Here is a 20444-nt window from a genome sequence, read left to right on the forward strand (position 1 = left end):
GTCTAGAATCACCTTCCCGTCACAATCTGTGTATCCATCCAGATCCTCAATGTGGCCATTCATGTCACCCAGCAGAATATTATCGGCACCTTCTCCAAACTGCTCTATATTGTCATGGAGACACTTCACTAGATCCTTGTTTTCTTGCCTGCATTTGTCCCCTGTCCCTAAATAAGCTACTCCAAGCCATGTCTTTTTAATGGCAATTGTACCTGATGCCAGACATGTTCTTTGCAAGTTGACTTTATTCTTTGCCAATTTTTTCCTTGATGTATCAGCAAGCGTACTCCTCCTCCTTTCCTCTCCGTTGTTGTTCTGTTGCCCCCTTCCTAGACGTAGCCCTCAATAAATGGTGAATCTTCTAGATCCCTGAGATGTATTTCGCATAGCACGTATGCATCTACTTCTTCGTCCTTTAACTGCTGTTCTATTTCTAACCACTTCGCTCTCTTTCTACCACCTTTCTTTCTACCGTTTATGTACCTGATCCTGGTGTTAAATGTCTTTTTTGTAGTTTTCTTCCTGGACCTTCTAGTGCGCATTTTATTGGCGTCATCCTCTCGTGTTGCACTTCTACATTGTTTCTACTTACCCCTACGCCCTGAGCCGCAGTGGACCTCCTAGACAAGCTACTGCCCGGCCTGCCAGGCGCCAGCCGATCTCGGTTGCTAGCCTTCTATTAAACTGGATGCCATCTCGTGTAAAGCCTCCACCAAAGCTATGCACTTCTTTGTTTATGTCCGCCACTTCAAACCCTTTTTCCTGGCTTAGCTTTCTTATCTCCAGAATAACAGCCACATCGTCCTTGGCAATTTCTCTATTCCGTCCTTGCACCTCCGGCACTGTGCAAACCACGTTCTGGACTTGCTATGCTATCGCCCTTAAATCGTCAACTCCCTCCGCTAATCTTTCCACTACTTTGGCGGCTTCACCATTCAGGACATCGTTTAGCCCCGCCGCTACCACTACCAAATTGCGCTCTGCAACATTCTTAGAAAGTTCGCTTTTTGTCTCTCCCAGTACTGCGTCCTGTCTGGGAACGCCCCGCCTGCTACCCGCTTATCGCCCTTTACACGCTCCATTATAGTGCTTTTGCACCTACCCATATTTGAGTCACCACCGATAAGCACTAGGGTACTCCCTTCCTCCCTCCTAACTTCCAGATTTTGCTGCCTCTTATCACTGACTGTGACCTCATTCGTCGATAGCTTGTTCCCCTCCTCTCCATCACCTCCTGATTTCCTAGTTGCCACGTGTGCGTAGCTATTCCTGTATGAACCTGCCTGACCTTCTTTCCTGTCGCTGTCCATGCCAGTGCAGGCCCCATCCACGTGGCTGGCGCTGGAGAGTCCGCCAATGTGACTTCGCATGGCGGTGTCAACCATTTTTTCATCCAACAATTCACTAAGCTGCTCTTGGAGTTTGCGCTTCTCTGCCCTCTCTACCTGTAGCCCCTTTTCTAGAGCGTTCATACGTAACGCTAGGCTGGTGTTCGCTTCGTCAGCCCTGACCAGGCGTGCAGTTAATACGCAGCATTTGCACATAAAATCCGCGCCTTCGGCCTCCTCAACAGATTCGAACCATGTTTTCTTCCCATTCTCCGACGCCTCACACTCCTTGCATTTAACCTTCAGTTGCTTGACCATCTTAGCAGGACTCTATTATCGCTACCACGAAAGCTAGAAAAAAAAACAACCACTTGCAACCACGTGCTCAAATAAAATTTTGCCTACCGCAAAAAGCCGATCACCTAGAAAAGAAATACTAACTGCCTGTCTAAACTAGTTAACTCATAAATGAGCCCTGCAAATCTATAGTTGCCGGCCGGAAAAGACCCGGCCGTTAGGTCACTGACCTACTCTTTCGCGAGCACTTCACCTGACTAGCCTAGATCTAAAAACTAGCCCAAATCCAAATACTCAAAATATTAAAGGAAAGAACTCATCTATTTGCGTTCTCGCAGTCGTCCGTCCAACCGGTCCCGGTCACCATGCGTAATCCGAAGAGCACCGAAACAAGCGTCCGCACCGCACAACTGCCAACTGGGTTATAAACCAGGGCACATGTCTGCGATTTGGCGCCTATCTCGAGACTGTCTCATATCTGACCTAAAGAAATTCAATACGGTGAATAAGTTTTATCCCATCAAACTATTCTAGAGAAACCAGAGTCCACATTCCTATATACAGCAATCACTTGATCTTCCGTCGCTGACAGAAGATCAGCCTGACAAGGTCCCGGGTGACCGGGACCTTGTCAGGCTCTTGCCTTTTGTCTTGGCGCCCTCTTTTCGTTGAAAAGAAAATAAACTTTCACTTTCACTTTCACTTTCGTCTCACACCGCTCTATTTCAGCACTTTGCCTTTTGCGTCCCTTTTATTATAACCCAAAGTTTATTATAACGCATAGCATACACTCTTAAAAGAACCTCTAAGATGGTCCCAATGGCAGCAACAGTCATCTCATAACCAGCGTCAAAGACCGCATATCTACCATGCCCTGTTCTGTTTTTCCTGGCGCAATCACAGTTTGGAACAGCCGGCCCGACTCTATTGGGACATGTACGGATAGCGTAATATATTAAGAAAAGCTAGCAGGCTACCCTGAAGCTCAAATGGGGCGTGGTGCATGCACTGCCCGCTGCTGGGTGACGTAAGCGGCCTCGAGGGGCGCGGCTTTGCGCTCGCTGCAGCCTCCCAGTTACTGTTTCGCGCGCTCTGATAGCCGACGTTCGTCGTGCCCCGGTTTTGCGGGTAAGCGCATCTTTCCAGATCGCGAAGTTGACATAGCTTGGACGGAGACTTTGCGTCAATTTCTTAATTGTGATGAGCCCGCTTACACAGAAAATTTTAACTGTAATTGTCTGATTTTTGTTAATTAGTTAGTAATTACCATACCCCCATGGTCGGCACCGAAGAAGCCGTCCGCTTATTTCAAAACGGCTATTTTTAAATATTAGTTAAAGTCTCCGTAGAAACACTCGGTATATGTAGCAGGGTTAGCTTCGGAATACAGTGTAGCGCCTGTCCCTCTGTCTGCTCTTTCCTTTTAGTGGTATTTCCTGTTCTGAATTATTTCGCTACAAAAATTATTTCTAACTATGATCTGGAGAGTGCATCCATAACCGACACTTTACTGTAGCAAACAGTTTAAATTTACAAACAGGACATAAAGGAAGCAACATGACACATAGCTGTCAGCTGTGTGTCACGTTGCCTCCTTTTTCTCCTGTTTCCAAGTTTAGGCTGCACTCTAGGGTAGTCACGAACCAACTAGCTCAGATACACCCTTTGTTAATAACCGGCAGTAATGGGCAAGCGCGACGACGTTCGGTGAATATGTGGTTTGACAGAGAAATTCAATGCAATGCAATATTTTACACGTCATCACTTCTAGTCGCTGTTGTTACAGTTCGCCTGCTTGCTTATCAAATATGTAGATGCAAATCCTTGTGATCTACTAGCACTTACCCACTCTCGGGGATTGGCCAAAATAATAGTTGTTTGAATCATTTTCTGCTTTGCTTCCTTTTTTTCCCCATTTTTAGTTTTTTTTTTTGCTACTTCAGTTACTTAATACTGTGCATTAAAGTTGGGCGAATATTCGGCCCTGTCCCTAACAGCTGCCAACAAAAAAAGAAAACAAGAGGAGGAAGAAGAAGAAAATCCTGACCGTGTGCCGAATTGAGCTACAGACTTACGTCAAAAGACTAATAGATCCTTATTCTGAAGTTTTCTATATAGCATTACAGTCATATCCGTGCTTATTCCGGAGGGCGGATGCTGTGAAGCAGAGCAAGACAGGATACCAGCGATTTCGGATGTGTGGTTTGTCCTCTTAATAAGCGGCACCACTTCCGACTGTGGCGCCTCTAGAAGTCGCATATTTGTACATGACCTCTGAGCTTGGTACGACGCACCTGTTTGGTCTCAGAGGGGACGATCTGTCGGTATCTGGTGGGAAATCTAGATTCGAATTATCTGTGAGATTAGTCATGCACCCCTGAACTCAAGATCTTGTTCATGTTGATTCATTTTGAGACAAATGTTAATGTCCTTGCTAAATTTATGGCGACTCCTCAACTTTTGCAGCGCAGTTCTTTTCTCTGTCCACTGCATGCAGGCAGCAACACGTTCCTGAAGCCTGAAGTCATGCAACGCGCCACGCGAGAACCGACACACGCCTGCGTCATAAGAAGAAGAAGCAAAAGGAGACGCTGTTGGAATCCACATTATTATTGTTTTATCGTATTACCACCCGGTTCGTGGCCTATACCCCAGAGTGTATTGGTGCCATTAAATAAAGCATCATCATCAACAACATAAACGAGTCAACAGCATCTAGCTGGAATCGAACTGGACCTCCTTCGAAGACCGCTACGTCTGCGACCATCCCGGCGTTCGCACAACGGCCGGTTCTCTTACGAAATGCCGTTACGACTCCCAGCACGTTGGCCTTCCGAAGCAGCTGCTTCTGGTCTCCGAAGTAAGGCTGCACGGCGAGCTCCAGCCGACCAGGAAGGAGCCACGGGGAGCCCGGGAAAGCGCCGTCGGCCACGTCCCACGCGGCTGCCACTAGCGTCCGCGTCACACTGCGCCGTCTCAGCTCCCAGCCCCTGGCGCAACAGTAGTTCCAGACATCAGGCAGCCCAATAGAAGCGTTTGGGCGACCGATGAGCTACCCCGTGTGGTAGAGAGCTTCAATGACAACGCCTTCTCCAAAGCATGTTATGCCGTACTTGCAGCTTGTGTGACGGATATGTTCGACGCGTCCGCAGCAAGGAGTGGTTGCGAAGGAGCGCCGAACTCGGGCGTGAACTGACGATCGACGGTTTCACCTGGCACTGACGTCACCGCTCGAGTATGTTCGCCCGGAGATGAAAGCAGTCTGCGGTTCTCACCTGTACAGTCTATGAAAGAGCCGGGCGCGAAACTCGCACCGTGCAGGCAGCGCGAGCCGTTGTCCCTGGCACTCTGCTGTTCCGACGATTTCGAGACAGTGTCCTTAGTGGTGCGACCAATCATTTGTATCCTGACTTTGGCGCCCGCAACCTGTCCTTCATTTGATGCCTCCAAATGTATAGTGAGAATGCAATAATTACTGGCTCCTAAACGAGTGCTAGTTGCCCCGTTAAAACATGTTTTACCGAAGGTTTGAGAAACAATCGCTCGAACTTCGAAGATTCGTGATAACATTCGTGATAACAAGGAAACATTTGGAAAGCGCGGCAGTCTATCTTTGGATCACTTTACTGCTATCCCAGCCAGGATAGAGACTGCGCAGTGTGCGTCAGCTAATATTCGAAAATAAATGTAGCTTTCAGCTGTCAGGCATTTAGAAAAACACTTGACACTTAACACATTGCACAAAAAGTAAACGAGACAGAATGGTTCGTGCTTTTTATCAGGTGATGCGCTCGTGAATCTATCTGTATAGGAAAAAGAATGGCATTTATCACGATAGCTGCAGCCTTATTGCCAGGAACGTTCCTTTTCTTCGACTTAATGCGTTTATGCCTTTCTATGTGGTAAATGTTGGTCATTTCAGATACCAGAAATCGTACTCACAAAAAGGAAGTACTCGTAGAAGCAGCTGCCAGCCAATCTTGATGTTGTATTTATCAGCGAAGGTGACGGGCCAATGGCAAACAACCCTTTGGGAATTCTCCACCAAATTTACACGGATGGCTGACGACAAATGAAAATGGAGTCGACAACATTTTTCTTTTCGTTTTTTTTCTTGCTTTACGTGTTTTACATTCGGCCAACACGTCCGAACTGATACTGACTCAGTGCACTAGAGGGCGCAAAAGATGCCTGCAGCGTTTTTTCAATTTACACGACGCGCTTGAAGCAGTTGTCCGAGCCCAATAGCACGTTTAGCTAGCGCACAGCGTGATTGGGATTGCATCTTCAGCCGAGGGGCATTTCTCTTTCACGAGCTGCCGCAGAAAATTTAAAGCGGGCGGATGGGAAAAGATCGTTTACATGTCGTCTTGGAGTCCTCGAACGAGATTTTAACAAAGGTGACGCAGTTACAGCACGGTTTCTCGAGAGCTGCGGCGCTGTCCTTGGCCGAGCCTCAGTGTCCGGCGCAGTACACAGCAAGCGCACAGCAGTCCGGGTACGGTCCCGGTCCCCTGGTTCCCAGTTGCCCCTTGCACTTCGGATCCACGTCCTCGATGCACCTGTCACCAAGGAAAGCCATGTGTTCACACCAGGGCTGGATTAAGAAAAATGGGGGCCCTCGGCTAATGCGCATGCAGGCCTCCTTTCCCTATACTGACCCCCCCCCCCCCTCCTGTCGCCTGCTACGCTACTGGAAATATGCCATGTCTCACTTTAATTCCACCAAATAAAAAAAACGAAGTGGGATCAAAGGGATTATTATTATTGTTATTGTTATAAGGAAAACAACAAAACTTGCTTGAAACGCGTGCTGTTGTAAACACCCACACATATGTTCACTTTGTGATTAATCTGCATTCTGTTTTCAGCAAAAGCTAGGCGCTAAGGAAAAGTTTAGTGCACTCAAGACGAACAAGAACGTAGAAAACACAACACAGCTCAGATGTCGATCCTTCTGAAGCTAGGCTTTGTTTGCATCACTAAGTTTGATCCCGTGAGGAGAAGCATGGTTTGATCCAAAAATTGTTTATTAAAATTCAAGCATCAGACTGCAGTAATCGTTATACAGGTTACTCTATAAATATGCAATAGATATATACTATACTTAAGGCAATACGAACACCATAAAAATGCACTAAAATACAGATGAAAATTACCAACTGCAATTACAAAACATCATGTGAAAGTGTTTTCGTTAAAGGTAAGACAAGCAAGGACGACACCAAATAAACGTGGCACTATCAAAAACAACAAAAATACATTTCTTTGAAGCACGCTAAAATCACAATAACAAACAAGAGACGAACAACGAAGATTTGCATATCTTGAATTACACTGCTCAGCGTTTCATTGGGAACGTGGAGGCTGGGAGGCGACACAACGAACTTATTAGAACTATTCACGTATAGCGCAAACAGTCCTCTTTCAAAATGCCATCTTTCGCGCCTTCGCTTTAGCGAAATCAGATGTAGTCTGTTCGAAGGATAGATCGCGAAGGAGGTCACTTTCAATGGACATGATAGCAAGTGAGTTCACCTTGTCGTCAAGGAGGCTCGAACGAAGGCGATTTTTTATCAGCGACAACTTGGAAAGCGATCGTTCGGTCTCACAGTTTGCCACGGGTATGCTTAAGTATATTCGCAAAGCAATAGAAAGGTTAGGAAACACATCAATAAGCTTTCTTTCGTGCAGTAACTTCATTATTCCCAGAGGACTCGTGTCCTGGCACACAGAGTTGTGCAGAAAGTCCGTAAACTGAACGATTTCAGTGGAAAATGCTGGTTTCAAATCATTTTTGTAGGTTTTCACCAACTTCTCAGCCTGTTCTGCCAGGGAGGACTCGCTCGCAACTTCTGTCAGCAATTTTAAGAATGCGAACCTTTCGCAGAGTTCAGTGTAGGCAGCCTTTCGCACTCGCAAAGCAGAGCCTAGACTGTCAACTACAACATTGTAGGTATCTACGATAAACGTTTTTCCACCTTGCAGCGCACTATCGCTTTTTCCGTCCGGGTGCTTACTCAAAACGATGCGTTTGCCCTCATCCTGATAACATTTATTGGTACTTAGCGTGCGTGCCCTCTCTTCGAATGTATCAAAGAGAGTTCGCAAAGAATTAACAAAGCCTTCTAGAGAGCTCAGCAGGTCTACAGCAGTTGAAATGTCTAGGCCTGGTTTCTGAATTGCTACCCTCGTTTTGTCAAAGCGCTCCAAGATTTCACTCCAGGAAATCGCCATGAATGCAGTCCCTATTTTTGTCATTTTCTTGAAGAGAGAGTGCGCTTCGTTCCTATTGTCCCCGCATTCTTCCTCGTTCTTTGATATAGCTTCAAGGCAACGCAAGACTGCATTGAATTTTTTCAGAATAGCCTTATATGATTCAACGTGTCTTGACCACCTGGTCTCAGAGAGTCTTTTAAAAACAAGCTGCTGGCCAGTTCCACCCATGCTGTCCAAAAGATACCTCCATCGCTTAGGTGAGGCAGCAAAGAACACATACCGTCTCTGAATTACACTGAAAAATTTGACTGCCTCAAGGCAACTGTCAACGCTACACGCGCCAACTAAGTTCAGTCGATGACCAGCACACGGGACGTAGACTGCCAATTCGTTCAGGTGTTTGAGCTTGCAGTTCTTTGTATTTTCCTGACATATTACTCGCGTTATCATAAGCTTGGCCCCTACAATCATCAATTGAGATACCATTGGTCGTCAAGAGGGACATCACGGTATCGAAAAGATACAAGCATGTACGCGATTCAATTGGAACACATCCAAGAAAGCGTTCGTACACTTTCCCATTTAAATAGTATCGTAAAACAAATAACAGCTGATCAACGTGAGTAAGGTCTGGAGTCGAATCAACTATTAAAGAGAAGTATTTTGCACGTTTCACTTCGTCAACGAGACGTTCCTTGACTGCCTTTGCCATATGCTCGATAAATTCATCACAATTGGTTTTTGACAGATACGATGGGTGACCTTTTCCTTTGTTCCCGTAGCGTTTGATGTGCTCCTCTAGAAAGGGATCAAACTTGGCACTGACCTCAAGCACTCCCATATAATTGCCATTTCTCGGTGAGGCAAAAATCTCCTCACTGCCCCTAAACGCTAGGTTGCGCTCAGCTAGAAGCTTAACTACAACGACTTGACTACGTGCTTCAACACCTCTGTCCAGTAAGCGGTCTCAGTGACAAGATGCTTAACCAGCTCCTTGTCAATTGTGCTGCTCGAGTTAGAGCGGGCGAGCCATGCTGCCACGTATAGTTCCGGTGCTCGACGCTATTTTCATGTGCGCAAACCTTTTCTTCTGCTCTTTTCCAATCAGAAACGCCGTGCGTGGCAAGAACCCTGGGGTTACTTGAAATCGAAAATAGTTTGCACATGAAACAGTAAACGGGACCTTTGGGCTCCGAGTACATTAACCAGTGTCACTCGCACGCCTCCCCATTTTCGCACGAAAAGATGAGGTGACATATAGCGTTTCTGAGTTTTGTATTGCCTTTCGGAAGACGGAACATTTTCTGCCCGATTTTGAAAATACAATGGCCCTTTCTCAAGGCATACACTCCGAAAGTTGTCAGTAATAACGTCCGGCGACTTAGCAGAGTCACTTCGGAGTATTTGAAGCCAAACTAACAGGAAACAAGTGAGTCGGTTCTTGGAGTGTTGTTTCCTGGCGCTCGTCAGTAGAAGGAGGCTCATCGGGGAGGTATGGCACCTGTTGATCAGCAGTAGTAGTAATCGGGCGCGGCGTTTCGGACACCTGGAGCTCTGTGGCAGGGGCCCGGCCGAGTAGCATAGACGTTGCTGACTCAGGAACAGGACAAGGTTCGGTTAGCGTCGGTTGCTCAGAAATATGGACGACCAAGGTTGGCACCGTTTTCACAGGATCCACACAACCAAGATGAGTCAAATCTTGCTTCCTGCCAGGAAACCGTGGTGATGGAGTTGGCAAGTCCTCCACAAAAGCACAGTCGATAGTGTCACGTGGTCGTGACGTTGAATAACACAGTAGCAGTACTGTGAACGACAAAACTAACTTTTATTGGGCGAACCTGTGCCCACAAAACAGGCTACACTTCTAGCACAACGATAGCGGCGAACACGCTCGGCGATCGTCGAAAATCTGCTCAGCGGGTCAAGCGCGTCGGCTTTTATACAGCAGTCGTCGAATGTTCCAGACTAATCGCTGGGACCCGCGCGTATTCCACAATGTTCTACGCCATTCGCGTCAGGCGATGAAATCAGATAACATAAGGTTCGGCGACAACAGACAGCCGGGTAGAATCATCGATAACTTTCCAGAAACGTCGGATACATGCAGGCGCGTCCGTCGCTGTGCGATTACAGTTGTTAAGCGGCGAAACGTGGTCGCCCGATAAAGATAAGTGCACGTGTCATTACCCCCCTCTTAAAAAGCATCGCCCCGATGCTGCTAACAAACGAAAGTAACAAAGAAAAGCACTCGTAGCAAAGAAAACAACAAACTAAGGAAGTTCATCAGCGTCCGTAAAATGGTTTAAGGCGCACCACGTGGACCACTTCAGATCGTGCGCGGCGCCGTTGTGAGTGCGAAATGCCGTCTGGCACGACCTCATAGTCTAGTGCGCCAATACGTCGGATGACCTTGTAGGGTCCGAAATAGCGTCGCAGCAGCTTCTCACTGAGTCCTCGCCGGCGTATCGGGGTCCATACCCAAACACGGTCGCCGGGCTGGTACTCGACGAAGCGTCGTCGGAGGTTGTAGTGTCGGCTGTCGGTACGCTGCTGGGTCTTGATCCATAGGCGGGCGAGCTGTCGGGCTTCTTCGGCGCGCTGGAGATAGGTAGCGACGTCAAGATTCTCCTCGTCAGTGACGTGCGGCAGCATGGCGTCGAGCGTCGTCGTCGGGTTCCTGCCGTAAACCAACTTGAATGGCGTGATCTGTGTTGTTTCTTGCACCGCCGTGTTGTAGGCGAAGGTGACATACGGCAGGACCGCGTCCCACGTCTTGTGCTCGACGTCGACGTACATCGCTAGCATGTCGGCGAGGGTCTTATTCAGCCGCTCCGTAAGACCATTCGTCTGCGGATGGTAGGCCGTTGTCCTCCTGTGCCTTGTCTGACTGTAGTTCAGAATGGCTTGAGTGAGCTCCGCTGTAAAGGCCGTTCCTCTGTCGGTGATGAGGACTTCTGGAGCACCATGTCGCAACAGGATGTTCTCGACGAAAAATTTAGCCACCTCGGCTGCGCTGCCTTTCGGTAGAGCTTTAGTTTCAGCGAAGCGGGTGAGATAGTCCGTCGCCACGACAATCCACCTATTTCCGGAAGCTGATGTCGGAAACGGTCCCAACAAGTCCATCCCGATCTGCTGAAAAGGTCGGTAAGGAGGCTGGATCGGCTGTAGTAATCCCGCTGGTCTTGTCGGTGGTGTCTTGCGTCGCTGACAGTCGCGGCATGTCTTGACGTAACGGGCGACATCGGTGGTTAGGCGCGGCCAGTAATACCTTTCTTGTATCCTCGATAGCGTCCGGGAGAAACCGAGGTGCCCAGCGGTCGGATCGTCATGTAGGGCGTGCAGTACTTCTGGACGTAGCGCCGACGGAACAACAAGAAGGTAGTTGGCGCGGACTGGTGAGAAGTTCTTCTTCACGAGTAGGTTGTTTTGAAGCGTGAACGAAGATAATCCACGCTTAAATGCCCTTGGGACAACGTCGGTGTGCCCTTCCAAATACTCGATTAGGGCTTTTAGCTCCGAGTCTCCTCGTTGCTGTTCGGCGAAGTCTTCCGCGCTTATTATTCCAAGGAAGGCGTCGTCATCCTCGTCATCTTGCGGCGGCGGGTCAATGGGGGCGCGGGATAGGCAATCGGCATCTGAGTGTTTTCGTCCGGACTTGTAGGTTACAGTGATGTCGTATTCTTGTAGCCTGAGGCTCCACCGTGCCAGCCGTCCTGAGGGGTCTTTTAGGTTAGCTAGCCAACACAACGCGTGATGATCGCTGACCACCTTGAATGGCCTGCCATATAGGTAAGGGCGAAATTTCGTTGTGGCCCAAACGATGGCGAGGCATTCCTTTTCGGTTGTAGAATAATTGCCTTCTGCTTTTGACAATGATCGGCTAGCGTAAGCTATCACGTGTTCATGTCCATCTTTTCTCTGGACTAGGACTGCACCGAGGCCTAGGCTACTGGCGTCAGTGTGTATTTCGGTATCGGCGTGCTCGTCGAAGTGCGCAAGTACGGGCGGCGACTGCATGCGTCGTTTGAGTTCTTGAAATGCGTCGCCCTGTGGCGTTTCCCACTTGAACTCGACGTCACATTTAGTTAGCTGTGTCAGCGGCTCAGCGATGCGTGAAAAGTTCTTGACAAATCGCCTGTAGTAGGCACACATGCCAAGAAATCTACGCACTGCCTTCTTGTCGGTGGGCTGCGGGAACTTTGCAATGGCAGCTGTTTTCTGCGGGTCGGGGCGTACTCCGGATTTGCTGATGACGTGGCCTAGGAATAGAAGCTCATCGTAAGCGAAGCGGCACTTTTCTGGCTTCAGAGTGAGCCCTGATGACTTGATGGCCTCTAGTACTGTGGCAAGCCGCCCAAGGTGATCGTCAAAATTTTCTGCGAATACAACGACGTCATCCAAGTAAACGAGACAGGTCTGCCACTTCAATCCTGCTAAAACCGTGTCCATCACGCGCTGGAACGTTGCAGGCGCCGAGCACAGTCCAAATGGCATAACCTTGAACTCGTAGAGGCCGTCTGGGGTGATGAAGGCGGTCTTTTCACGATCTCTTTCGTCGACTTCTATTTGCCAATAGCCAGACTTGAGGTCCATCGAGGAGAAGTATTTAGCGTTGCAGAGCCGATCCAATGCGTCGTCTATCCGTGGGAGAGGGTATACGTCCTTCTTCGTGATCTTGTTCAGACGACGATAATCGACGCAGAAACGAAGGGTTCCGTCCTTTTTCTTCACCAGCACAACAGGAGATGCCCACGGGCTTTTCGACGGCTGGATGATGTCGTCGCGCAGCATTTCGTCGACTTGTTCTCTTATAGCTTCACGTTCTCGCGGCGAAACTCGGTAAGGGCTCTGGCGAAGTGGTCGAGCGTACTCCTCGGTGATTATGCGATGCTTGGCGACTGGTGTTTGTCGAATCCTCGATGACGTCGAAAAGCAGCCTTTGTATCGCCGGAGCAGACTTCTGAGCTGCTGTTGCTTAATCACGGGGAGACTTGGATTAATGTCGTAGTCTGGTTCGGCAACCATGGTCGTCGGGGTAGATGCGGCGGAATCCGAGAGGACAAACGCATTGCTGTTTTCGAGAATTTCCTCGATGTATGCGATCGTCGTGCCCTTGTTGATGTGCTTGTACTCCTGGCTGAAGTTTGTCAGCAACACTTTCGTGTTTCCTCCGTGCCGTCGAGCGATCCCTCTTGCGACGCAAATTTCACGGTCTAGCAGTAGACGTTGGTCGCCTTCGATGACACCTTCTAAGTCAGCGGGTGTTTCGGTGCCGACCGAAATAACAATGCTGGAGCGAGGCGGGATGCTCACCTGATCTTCGAGCACACTCAAGGCGTGGTGACTACGAGGGTTCTCCGACGGTATCGCATGGTCTTCCGACAGTTATTGACTTCGACTTCAGGTCGATGACTGCGCCGTGTTGGTTGAGGAAGTCCATGCCGAGAATGACGTCTCGTGAACACTGTTGGAGGATAACGAAGGTGACAGGGTAAGTCCGGTCGTGAACGGTAATTCTTGCCGTGCACATTCCAGTCGGCGTTATGAGGTGTCCTCCGGCGGTACGAATTTGAGGGCCTTCCCACGTAGTCTTAACTTTCTTCAACTGGGCGGCGATGTGTCCACTCATGACGGAGTAATCAGCCCCTGTGTCGACTAAGGCGGTGACTGCGTGGCCGTCGAGAAGCACGTCGAGGTCAGTGGCTCTTTGTCTTGCATTACAGTTCGGTCTTGGCGTCGGATCACGACTGCGTCGCGTTGACTTGTGGCTGGTATGTGACGTCGTCAGGTCGTCTTTCGTCGTCGGATTCTTTCCTTCCAGACTTCGTCGGGACGGCGGCGTGTCGTTATGTCGTCGAGGTAGTTTCTTCGGCGTCTTCGTCGGCGGCGGAGGATCTTCGACAGTTCGACGGACAGCAACCGCACCTCCATCGGTTGCTGCTTTTAGTTTTCCGGATATGGGCTCGCTGACCGGCCCCGAGCTGGGCCAGTGTATGGTCGGCGCTGCGGCGACAGGTAGCGGCCTGGTGATGGTGAACGCGACGGTCGTCGAGAACTCCACTGAGTAGCCGCGAGGTAGTCAGCGATATCGCGAGGGCGTTCACCTTGCTGCGGGCGCGGAGCGTTGACGGCGAAACCTCGCAGTCCCATTTCCCGGTATGGACATCGTCGGTAGACGTGACCCGCTTCCCCGCAGTGGTAGCAGAGCGGGCGGTGGTCAGGAGCGCGCCAAACGTCGGTCTTCCTCGGGTAGCTCCGCTGGGCGACGGGTGGGCGCGCTGTCGGCGGCGGCGGCGCTGGTCGACGGAATTGCGGCGTTACAGGGCCCTGGCGCGGTCGCTGAGGAGGGCCTTGACGGCGTACGACGGCGGCGTAGGTCATCGCTTCGGGTTGGGGTAATTGAGGTTGCACCTCCGGAGCTCCAAGCGACCGCTGAACCTCATCTTTGACGATGTCAGCGATCGAGGCCACTTGAGGCTGCGATGACGGGAAGATCTTCTGAAGCTCCTCTCGTACGACTGCCCTGATAGCCTCGCGCAGGTCTTCGGAGGCCAGTGATTGAACTCCGGCATAGTTTGTAGCGTTGGTGCGGCGGTCGAGTTGCCGGTTTCGCATCTCGAGTGTCTTCTCGATGCTAGTGGCCTCGCGAAGAAACTCGTCGACAGTCTTCGGTGGGTTTCGTACCATACCGGCGAAAAGTTCCTCCTTAACACCACGCATTAGTAGCCGGACTTTCTTTTCCTCGGACATTTCCGGGTCGGCGTGGCGGAATAGGCGGCTCATTTCTTCTGTAAAAATCGCGGTGGTCTCGTTGGGCAGCTGCACTCGGGTTTCCAGTAGTGCTTGGGCTCGTTCTCGGCGTACGACGCTTGTGAATGTCTGCAGGAAGCCACTTCGGAAAAGGTCCCAGGTCGTTAACGTGGCTTCTCTGTTCTCGAACCACGTCCTGGCAGCGTCTTCCAATGCGAAGAAGACATGTCGCAGTTTGTCGTCGCTGTTCCAGCTGTTAAATGCAGCGACCCTCTCGTACGTCTCGAGCCAGGTTTCCGGGTCCTCGAATGTTGAACCGCGGAACGTGGGGGGCTCCCTGGGCTGCTGCAGCACGACGGGGGATGCTGGGGCTGCCATTGGGGAGGACTTGGTGGCAATCTTCCTGCACGTCTCAGGTAGGAGTCCGTGCTCTGGGGGCAGTCCTTGCAGCCGGCGGCTAGCTCGCTGGTCTTGGGCGACGTTGGTTTTGTCCTCGGGCTTCGGGCTTGGATCGCGGCTTTGCGGGGGCGTTCGGTACATGAACGCACAAGCACCTCCACCAGATGTCACGTGGTCGTGACGTTGAATAACACAGTAGCAGTACTGTGAACGACAAAACTAACTTTTATTGGGCGAACCTGTGCCCACAAAACAGGCTACACTTATAGCACAACGATAGCGGCGAACACGCTCGGCGATCGTCGAAAATCTGCTCAGCGGGTCAAGCGCGTCGGCTTTTATACAGCAGTCGTCGAATGTTCCAGACTAATCGCTGGGACCCGCGCGTATTCCACAATGTTCTACGCCATTCGCGTCAGGCGATGAAATCAGATAACATAAGGTTCGGCGACAACAGACAGCCGGGTAGAATCATCGATAACTTTCCAGAAACGTCGGATACATGCAGGCGCGTCCGTCGCTGTGCGATTACAGTTGTTAAGCGGCGAAACGTGGTCGCCCGATAAAGATAAGTGCACGTGTCAATAGTATTGGGAGTTTGACACGGACTCTGGGTAGAGCGATCATACTGCTCTGCGGAAGCTGCATTCAGTAGGTACTTTGTCATCTTTGGTAGCTTCTTTTCCCGTTCTTCTCTTTCTAACTCCGCTTTTCGTTTAGACGCACCACTTTGATGCTTCTGATGAGCATTTTCGCATGAATGGACGCTAATTGTTCACCGGGCACTTCGTCAGTCCGACGCGACCGCAGGTGTCCAACGGCGGCCGTCTCGATGACTGGCGCACGCTGCCTGGATGGTCCGTGGCTGGCCGAGAGTGGTGCGTCCCCCGGGAGCTCCTCAGCGGGTGGGCTTATGCAAGCTTAACCGGCGGCTCGGGGCTGAATCGCAGCCCGCGATCAACTTCCTTTTATAGACGTGCGCCGCGTCTGTCTGTTACTAGCGCCAAAGCAGGCGTTCACATACGCATAGAGTTCCTTGTACAAATTCCCTGCATCTCCGTACAAACTCATTCCTTCTCCCGTTCCGGTCTCGTCTTCCTATTGGGTAGGAGCAATCGTCTGTTCTGGGAGGCTCTCGATTTTTCTTTCGCCCCGTCGACGCCGAGCGCGAGAACGAAGGGGAGAGGGCGACTCCTAGCGCGGGCGAAGTTACGCGCCCTCCGTCGCTTCTGAGTCATCTTTCTCTACTTCTTTCTGGAAAGTTCGGCAGCCAGTCTGACCTACTTTTTCCGTCGAGCGCACGCGAGGGTGCGCAGCCACTAGGCAGGAATGGGCCCTGGAGACAGGCCTTTGTGTCCAGCTCTCCAACTTCCCCCTTCACTCTTCCACAACCCGAGCCCGAACAGTGAACATTCCATGCCCCACGGCACGCGGACAAAAGCATGTGTGACGTCTTCTTTCCTTTCCTGCCTAGACTCTGCCACCAGACTCATCATCATCTGCTATCGGACTCATCCTCCCACGCCCAAATTACCATCACGGTAAAGAAAAGTCGAATGGGAGGCACTGTTGGGTACTGCAGCACATCCTTTCTATGACAAGGACAGCGGCGGAATTATTTGAGAGGTGTAGGGTGGCGTGGTGGTGACGAGGGGCAAGGAAGATTGAGGTCCTCATCCCACATTACATGTTTTAGCTGTTTCCCCCTTGCTTCTCCTCTCCAGACAGCACTGGACAGACGGGCTGACAGAAAACCACGAAGACTCTTCCAAGCAAACGCACCTCGCTTCGTAAGAAAGAGGGCCCCGCCGGGGTGGCGGGGGATTCCTATTTTTGCAGCTCGACAAGCTCTCCCCAAATGATCAGGCTAAACGCATGCTGTTACATTAGGCGGGGGGCCCCGTCTGCTCGTTCTGGTTTTCTCACTTCATACATGTCACTCGAAGTTCCGTTGCCCATGGTTCCATATAATAAGCAGGTTAGAATAAATGAGCCCCCTTCTGCTACTGTCCGAGGTGAGGCCCTGGGCTGCAGCCCCTTTAGCCCCCCCCCCCCCCCCCCCCCTTAATCAAGCGCTGGTTCACACATGAGTCCGCTGCTTTACGACGGCTTGTGGCCATTGCGAGAACCAAGTTGCCGAGCACGGTCTTAGACCAGTCACAAAGATTACGTTTTAAATTTAGGATGAAATCATGACAGATCAGTTTTATACGTCAGCTTTTCAGTACTACGGTTCGGCTGCTTCTTAGGACTTACTGCAAGACGACTCGCTCAATGTATCAAAACAATTTATACGCGGTCATTACTACTGTCGGGATAGCACTCACATAAGCAACCCTCATTTATTTAATCTACTAAAATCCTGTGATAAATTCATTATGAACGTTAGACATATAGATAGAGATAATTTATTTTAATGAAGGCAGAGAGGTCGGCCTGAGCTAACACGCTCTAGCCTGCTAATCTGCAAAGGCGGAGGGGGAACAGGGACATAAAGGTGTCATGAGGGATGATGATGACATATAGTTAGACATATAGTTGCTGCAATTGAAGCGCACTGTGCAAACGTCAAAAAAGAATGCGTTCTCTTCGTCAGCCCATTTTAGCGGCGGCACCACTGCTTCTCCATAGTTGCCTCTGAGAACTTGCAACCGAACAGGCATCGCGCGTGCTTCAGGACAAATGGCGATGCATGGGGTCACCGATAAAGCCGCGACAAACAGCGGCCGCCATCGTTCGGCTGACCTTCAAAACATGCAGGTCCACAAGCTTGGGCCAGGAGGATAATGTAGCGATTGTGTTTCAACTCTTTTCCTGCTTGCGCTTGTCATTCGCTATACGCTATCACCAGGTCGTGAGTGGTGGATGATAAGAAAGCAGTGGACCCGAGCAAAATGCACTGTCAGATTATGCCGACCCGGCCGTTGTTGAGTGGGATCTGAGCAAGGCATTAAGTGTGACGAGCGAGCGGCGGGTCCAATTGGCAGTGCGCGATCAGAAGCAGCACGACAATTCACTGGCGTACCAACTATTTCTCGAGGGGGGGGGAGGGGGCAAACCGCGAACTATCTGACCTCTCTGTCATATATATATATATATATATATATATATATATATAACTGCGACATTTATATATTATATTATATATATATATATATATATATATATATATATATATATATATATATATCGCGAATTACTATTTATAAATGTCGCAGTTTCACCCGAGATGCGAAGCATCGATTGCTATAGCAAATTACAAAGTAGTACACAGCAAGCATAAGTAAGGACAGTAATTTTATCGGCCGTATAGACTTGTAAGAACTCGCTTAGTAACAAAATTACCAAGCATGGTGTCAGCGCGCACAGGCAAGCACGCACACATCGCACTCAATGATCGCGGACACTCGCGGAGTGAAATCGCTAGCGTGAGGAAATGCGGCAGCAGGAGCGAAGTGACCTTCGTGCTGTCTATTTCTTCAGCGCAAACTGAGCGGCGAGAACACAGCGCACGCATAGGTACGAGCCGTCGGCCCACCGAGACTGTGGCCCCAAAGCAGACCGCTTTCAAGACAAAAGCCGCGCGAACGCGCGCGGCCGCCCTATACGCAGTTGCTGCCGAAGTACCAACGCACCCCGTACCTCCCGTCCCACCGGTTCTTCGCATGCGACGGAAGATGGCGCGCTTCCTCCCCGCATTCCTCCCTCGCGCACGCGCGATTGAGCCGCGATCGTCGGCTGAACCTCGCACACTTTCGTTGGCGCGTACAGCATACGGCACGCGGCGACAGTGTTATCTCCCTTGGACTTCATACGGAACACAACGTCGACGGCGACGACAACAGAAATGCGCCTGGAGCGTCCATGTAATTGCTGTCAGAAAAGTAAGCGAAAGAGCCTGGAAATGCTTCTGTCAGTTTTGTTTATATTTAGCAGATATAGACGTCTTTATAAATCACACATGGTGAACTATGGGGGCCAGGAGAATTATTTGAATTTGGATTTATTTTTTGCAAGTGTATAAAATCTCTCAAGAAGATGCAGGAAAAAGGCAGTGAGTGCCTCAGAGAGTCCCCGGATCCCGCCCAGTAGCAACAGTACAGCACACGTGAAAAATGGACATTTGTGATAAGAAAATTTAATAATTAAACAAGGAATTGTACTTGGTGTTTAAGTCTACAGCATAAATGCATCTGTAGTTTCGGTAATAGTATTGCTGAGGTTATACGCAACGAAGTACTATCAATATAAATTACTTGCAATATTCACGACAACAAAAAAAGACAGCAGATGGGTGCGACCATGAATAACTACAACCCGATTTCCCGCGAAGCTGTTTCTTTCAAACAGCCGCAATAAATGTTTGAGTTTCTAGTAGTTATATCGCATACATTAAAGGTTACCCGTATATATATACGGGTATATATATATATATATATATATATGAATGTCCCGCTTAAAACCTTGCCCGCATGTAATGCTTTGGAGCACTTCTTGTTGGGAATATTTAAAACTCCAGTAAATCAACACATATGTTACATCGGCATGGCATTTCCATGGTTAAGAGACTTAGAAGGGCTAGTTCGTTGCTGGCTTGATGATTTACCATGGCGTCCTTCGTCCCTCTTTGCCCCCACCCGACTCAATTCCCGCTAGATTTGATATCGGTTGAGTTCAGTTCCTCAAGGCAACGGCATAAATCCTTTGTTCGCCAAACACATTCATAAAGTTCTAGACCGCTTGCATGAGTAATTTACTGCAGATATCATAATTAGTCCATGTCTTTGAAGTTTACCTACATATTGCTCATAACGCGCGCTTTAGTTTTGCCAAATATAAGCAAAATTTCTTGTTTAGTTCTACGAAGACATCGCTCAAACCAAGACGGAACGTGTTATGATGCGTGAAAATGGGGAAAGAAAGACGATGGCTTAGTAATTATTTGCAACGATTCTGAGAGGTGCAGGAACGTAAACATTTTCTCACATATTGCAGTTACCATGCCCCCCATCCTTTTTCCACAATATATGTAAACCTGTTGTATTCAACAGCTATGTCGGGATATTAGGTAGCATAGATGATAGCGGCCATATCACGCGCTCTCACACTTGAATAAGATTTTCTACAAAGGCTGTGTTTGATCCAACCACATTTGACTTCGCACGAATAGTTTTCATAGTGTACCACCAACTTTCGCTAAATTTGATCTTGGCGGCTTTTACAGTTCTGCCAGGGCAGTAGGCTCAAATGTTTCCCGCTTGTTAGACACGCTCAAACATTCTGGAGTGCTAGCATACGTAATTTATTGTGAAAGCCCCAATTACACCATCCATTTTGAATTTCACCTCCACATCACCCGTTAACCTGTACTTGCAGTCACCAAACATAATGCAGCTATTTTCTTTAGTTCAATGAGGACACCATGCGAAACTAATATATCACGCATAAAAA

At 49.4% G+C, this 20444-nt stretch overlaps 1 protein-coding gene across 6 annotated transcripts in view; it reads right to left on the bottom strand.

The window, feature by feature from the left end:
• Positions 1 to 5343: 5343 nt before the first annotated feature.
• The window catches only part of LOC126531844 (uncharacterized), an 80042-nt gene continuing 64941 nt past the window's right edge, over positions 5344 to 20444 (bottom strand). For 2 of the 6 annotated variants that reach the window (XR_011894860.1, XM_072288486.1), the window contains exon 4: positions 5344 to 6187. Coding sequence is in view for 1 of the 6 variants with exons in the window: in XM_072288486.1 (XP_072144587.1) it covers positions 6082 to 6187 (106 nt within the window). In the remaining 5 variants the exon portion in view is untranslated. The remainder of the gene's footprint in view (positions 6188 to 20444) is intronic. The other 4 variants (XR_008612788.2, XR_008612787.2, XR_008612790.2 and 1 more) reach the window with 2 other exon arrangements.

Source organism: Dermacentor andersoni, chromosome 5 (genome assembly GCF_023375885.2).
Source record: "Dermacentor andersoni chromosome 5, qqDerAnde1_hic_scaffold, whole genome shotgun sequence".
Taxonomy (NCBI): domain Eukaryota; kingdom Metazoa; phylum Arthropoda; class Arachnida; order Ixodida; family Ixodidae; genus Dermacentor; species Dermacentor andersoni.